At 37.2% G+C, this 6,147-nt stretch overlaps 1 protein-coding gene across 1 annotated transcript; it reads right to left on the bottom strand.

The window, feature by feature from the left end:
- Nucleotides 1-1,710: 1,710 nt before the first annotated feature.
- On the bottom strand, nucleotides 1,711-4,996 carry fibinb (fin bud initiation factor b). Its single transcript, XM_034077842.2, has one exon. The coding sequence runs from the start codon at nucleotides 4,568-4,570 to the stop codon at nucleotides 3,953-3,955; it is 618 nt and encodes a 205-aa protein (XP_033933733.1). The 5' UTR covers nucleotides 4,571-4,996; the 3' UTR covers nucleotides 1,711-3,952.
- Nucleotides 4,997-6,147: the final 1,151 nt, after the last annotated feature.

Below are 6,147 nucleotides of genomic sequence, written 5' to 3'. Positions count from 1 at the left end.
AACATAATCTCTGTTTGCAGATAGGAAATATATCAGGACAACCTGTTGTTGCTAGTGTCGATTGGGTCAAAGTAGGTTACATTTTGACACAACACTGCAAAATGTCATGCCTGGATATTTAAATCTGAACCATCACACTGGTGGACACTCATATTATCACCAAAGTCAGTAGAGTTAATTGTCGAGCATAACATTCAATAAAACATGTATGGCAGTTTCTTCCATAGCATTTTTAAGTCTGAACAAAAGTTATGGACCAACCCATGGTTAAATTATACTTTAACCCTCCTTAGAGCCTGTGGCTAAAGTGGCTAATAAGTTGGGCTCATCTAAATGGTATTTGGCATTTTACATTATTTTCTGCCAATGATTACTTAATCAAGAAACTAATTGACGCATTAATCAATAATAGAGAACATTTAGGTAATGATTTGTTTCCTTCTTTGTGTTCAGTCATATCTCTTTTAATTAAGTACTATGTACGTCCTTGGCAGGTTCCAGGAAGACGACCAGTACCCAATAGATGTGAACAACCTTCTTCTATCCAAGTCACAAGTTCACCCAATTTATAACATGGCAGGCCTGAGTTTCAAAGGGAAGGTGATGTTGACAACTCAGTCACCTTTGCAACAGTGACACTAACAGACTTTGAATTGATCTATTGAGTGGAATGCACCGGAGTATACCTACAGAGCATTATAAAAGGAATTCTAACCTATAAATATCTTTAAAGATCCCTTAAAAATATTAAAAATGTAATCCTTTTTCCGGGGAGAATGTTTTTGTTGATGTCAGCATGCAATAACTGAATTTATTTTTTAAAATATTGAACACTGAGATTGATACCAACAAGTTCAATGCAATCTAAAGTGCAACGTTGAACAACTTTTTTGATAGTTTTGGATGAATGCTAAAGCAGAGGTCTTATTATAGCTTGATTGTTTGTTAAATCTTATCCTTTAGATTAGAAGGTGATGCCAGTCATTTGTTTATCCAATGTACTTCCCCTCTCAAGGACATAACAATGTAGGTGAAAGGTTTCTGTATTTTACGTGTCCTTTATGTTGCCTCATCATGATTCATGACTGTTATCAGTAGGCTCAAAGTATCTATTGACAGTGACTAACTACAAGTGAAACTATCATACTGTACTTTGCTTTGTTACATCGTTTGCACCAGTTGGCACTTTTCCCAAATGTTATAAAGTTCAGGATACTCATAGTATTTTAGTTCAAACTGAACTCAACCTTTTTAATTAACTTAACAGTCTGAAGTATCACAATAATATGTTGTTCTCAGCAGAATGGTGATAAGTACAGGAAATAAAACAGGTTGTTTGTAAGGTCAGCCGCACCACAAATGCCGTCAACACAACTTCCTTGCATCTCTGTTCCTCATAAATACCAACATCCAGCTTCTTCCTCTCTTCAAAGCACTCTTAAGGGCTGTGTGTATAATTTACAGCAGACCACAAAACCTTGTAAAGCAAACACGGAGGGGAGCTTTGTAATTATGGAGCACGTGGCAATGCAGTCCCAGTGATTAAGGAGCTCAGCTACTGCCACATTGAAGGGGTGTACAATACGGACATCGATAGGGAAACTTAGCTACATAAGAAATGTTTTAACCTAACTTTGACGTAATTAGAGAAGAGACCAATAATGCTTGAAAGGGTGATACTCCCATAAAAACATGCTCTTGCAACAACACTTTCAACACCAACTCTTTATTTATGAAGACACAACACAATCCATTCAAAAATAATGTCACAATGATTGTTGTTAACATTGAATTCCACAAGTGCTGCCTGCAGTCTTATCTGTCATTTATTATGCTCTCACTACCTTAAAATATATAGATATATGCAGCTCAATTTGAAACGTTGTATACAAAAGGAATACACAATAAGGTGTTTTGTAACAAAAAGATAGCACTCACAGCATTTACTTACTGTACTTAATATCACACTGTACATTTTCCAGGATTATACAGCCTTCGTCGAACAGCACAGTAAATGCATTTTAAACCATGACACAACCTTAAGCACCGGAACAGTTAAAGAATTGTGCAAAGTTTACAAGCCCAAAAAGCAAAACTTAGTTTTACATATGTAAACATTATTCAATATTCATAATCTGGAGTGTCGAAGAAGAGCAACAACAATGACTGCTCAAGTTAGGAGCATTCAAACAGCCTACTACATCATGCCCTCCACCCCCCTCGCTTTACAGCTATGTCCATGAGTTATCCAAAACCAATATATCTTTAGTGAATGTTTTGTAAATGTGGATACTTACAAATGAGTTGTCCAACATTTGACTTAATCCTCAAAGGAATCTCTCCAAAATCCACATTCACACACGTCTTCTTTGGTCACAGAGGACTGAATAAGTCTTGGAATACTCTACCAACAGTACTAGTGTTTGGAAAGTTGATGGTTCCCATTTTCACTTTTTTTGATTGGCTGATTAGTGTTTGAAGATGTTGTTTTACCATTACACCCAAGCCTACAAACAAATGCACAAACCTGTGACAGTTTACAGATGAATGCATCTACTTAAACATACTACCAAGAAAAGAGGTGGACAGATAATGTTTGACTAACCCTAAGGTCATATATAATTATTGAACATTATTACTGTTTAACTACTTGTTTGTGTTATAATGGTATTTAATGACCACTGCAATAGTCTATGGGAGTTAGCACTATGACGATTTACACGGACAGATGATATTTATTATATAAAAATATAATTTGTATACCTTGGTAGCTCTTTATTACTTTGTGGTGGAATGAAAATCACTGACCTGTTGCATCACAATGATGAACTACGTTTGTATAGTAAGCCAAAACCAGTCAATATTCTGCTCATTAAATCTATGTATACTTTTGAAATTGTTTTTTTCTAGAACATTTATCGCAATATTGTTATATAAAATGCATTGTACTGTTATAGAATAACTTATCAATATAGCCAACTCCTTATTCCTTTATAAAGGTAAGATTGTTCACATGAGATGCAGCCCTGCAGAGATGTTATGTTCAAACAACGCATTTTCTCACTTAAGACTAGCAGTTGGAGATGTTTTTGGTTTTAAATATATGTATACGTAGACCTATCCCAGATTTTTGCAATGAATGGATTGGAAAACTGTTTCTCCCACAATGTGACATATTTATTTTTTGAAGAACAACTTCATTTAGGAATATGCACCACATGAGCACAATATAAGCTAAAAAAAGAAGAACGTATACTAAACAGATTTAGACACATGGTGACATAACAAAACAGGTCCATGAGTTTGGGTCATATTGTATTTGACCATGGTTGATATATTGTTATTTAGTATCATACATTTGGAACATGATCATAATACAACACATTTGTAAATGAGGTCTTTTCGGGTTAGGGATTTTAGCGCTGTTGGCTTCATTGGGCAATCCAGTTTAGACAAATATCACCTGGACTATCATCTGCATGGTTATATAGCCTACCTTCCGAACTGTGGATCCCAACTTGTTTTTGTTTCAGAACCTTTAAAGAGAAGCAGTGTATCTGCAACATCTCATCACAGGTAAGAGTTATGAACAGTGAACTACTAGCCTCCTAATTGATCGTCAAAAGTGATCAGATAGTTTGATTTGAATATTTTTCAGCAAAAAAGGAAGAATATTTTAAATATAACATCATTTGTTTTTCTTATTTCCTAATTATCATATTGTGACCTTTGACATGTAGAACCATCTTTGAACACATTAAAGGAAAGCCAACCAGGGAACCACTGCTCTAGAATTAGATGAGATAATAAGTATTATTTTCGTAAATTACGTGAACTGGCCCTTTAAACTTTGTTTCATCCCTGATATGATTGCTCATTGTTTCACCCAGTCTCATGGTCTCAAACTGCATCATATAAGTACTGTAATGAGACCTGTAGGAACTACTTTCCCTCAGAACTTCATGTATTCGTTCTTCAGTCTGCTCAGCCTCGTGCCGTGGCTGCGGATGATCAGAGACAGGAGCTCGTGTTTGTCCTTTAGTCCCTGAGAAATGTCCAGCGTGCCCTTCAGGACGTCCCGTGTGTGCACTACCATGTTCAGAAAGTCGTCGTTGAGCCTGTGCTCCTCCTTTGACTCACTCTCTTGGCTCTGCTTGAATTTCACCTCGAGCTCCAGCAGAGATTTCTCCGAGTTTGTGAAAGCCTCGCTTATCTGAGTCGTCTCCCTCCGCAAGTACTTCCCGTAGCTGTCCTCTCCGTCCAGGTCGTACGAGATGCTTTTCCCGATCCCCTCCAGCACCCGGGCCGAGTCCTCAATCTGCCTCTTGATGATGGTGAAATCATCCCGTATGACAGAGTCCTGGTCCTCATCGAGACTGCACTTTCGGTCGTCGGTCATCTTGAAAAGCATTTGACATTTCTCCGGGTCGTCGTTGTCCTCGTAGTCTCCGTCCGGCACGAAATAGTGATGAAAAGTCCCGTTAGACATCTCCGGCTGCAGCGGTCCGGTGAAAAAGGCTCTACACATCGAAAACACCCCGACACACAGGAGCAAGTGAAGGAAAGCCATGATGCCCAGTCGTCCTAAACACACGTAGGCCTACAAATAGGAAATATTAAACGTTACTTCAGCGACAGTGTCAGCCTAATGGACTATTTAACTCCAACCCGGTGTAGAAACGCAAACATTTCAATCAGGTTTAAACGTCCAAACTGCGCAGTTAAGTTGAGGCTTTGTTGTAGTTTTCACGTTCTCCTCAATATCCTCTTTGTCCAGACTCCGAACAGATGAAAGTGGCGTGAAAATGTGTTAAAAAGCCTCACTTCTCTGCTTTTACTCGAGCCAGCCAGCTTCCATCTTTGCCAATGAGCAGGGAAAGCAATGTATGCAAATTGTTTCAGCGTGGAAACAGTTGTAGCCTGCTCCCGACTTCACTGGGTGCCTCAAACGCAACATCTGGATGTCTCAAGTGCCGCGCTTGGGTTTTGGCCATGGGGTTTTGGCTAATAATACCCCTCTGCTCCTCTCAAATTACAGGCTCTCCGTCACTTTAAAAGGCTGCATTGAGTCTGGAGCAGGCTGCCAGCAGCAGCCACGCTGCAAAAAGCCTCACAGAAACCAGTGTTAATTCAAAATACCATGACAAGTTGGCATGGATGGTTAGAAAGGTTACTTAGAAATAAGTCTTTTAGGAATAATCAAAAGACCATTTATATAACATTTCCACTCAATCCAACACAACTGTCCCGTAAGAATAATCCATTACTTTTACAAAACTTAAACATTTTAAATGTGTTTTTTGTAATTCTGATCCTGACATAATATTGTACAATTAACAGATATTTGCAAAAACACAATAGCTGAAAAGGACAGAACATTTATTCTAAAGCATAAAAACTAAATGAATGAGCAAACAAACAAAGAAAAATACTATTATGCAGTTGCCCGTAAAACAATGTAAATCTATTTTGCTCCCCACATTTTTAGGTGGATTTATTTTTATAAACAACTCTCAACAGGATGTTGTCAATCTTTAATAATGCAGAAGAGGAACATTGTCACATGACCATAGATGCCTTAGTGGCACAGAGATAAAAAAGTTATTGTACGTTTTACTCCTATACATTTTTCTGCCGGTTGCTTTATGGAACACAAGATTGCATTTATTCATACTCTTGAATGTTTACATAGTATGATATTGCCATTTTTAATTAAGTAAAGGATTGTAATAAGATAAAATACTTATAATAATACTTGTTTATAGTCTACACTCTAAAAACGAATCCAGGCGACCTTTCACCTCCACTTAATTAAATGCATGGTTGCAAGATAAAAATGTGAGTTAATTGATTTAGATAAACATTTTAAGTTGCAAACATTAATTTATAAGTTGTGTTGACGTAATAATGTTGGTAATTACATCAACTTAATATTGTGTGTAATTTGAACTCTGATTTCTGCGTTAATTGACTTAAAACTAAATTCAAGTTGTAGTAAGTAATGCAATTGGCTTGATAACTTAATCAAGTTTGACCTTGAGTTAAGGATTTCAAGTCCACTCCCACTTAACACGCTTGCAAGTTCCGACAGTTAAGACAAATAGAAATATACAAAGGACATTTTAAGGTGAGTGTCATCTTTTGTCA

Source organism: Pseudochaenichthys georgianus, chromosome 3 (genome assembly GCF_902827115.2).
Source record: "Pseudochaenichthys georgianus chromosome 3, fPseGeo1.2, whole genome shotgun sequence".
Lineage (NCBI taxonomy): Eukaryota > Metazoa > Chordata > Actinopteri > Perciformes > Channichthyidae > Pseudochaenichthys > Pseudochaenichthys georgianus.
This window is presented reverse-complemented; position numbering and strand designations above follow the sequence as displayed.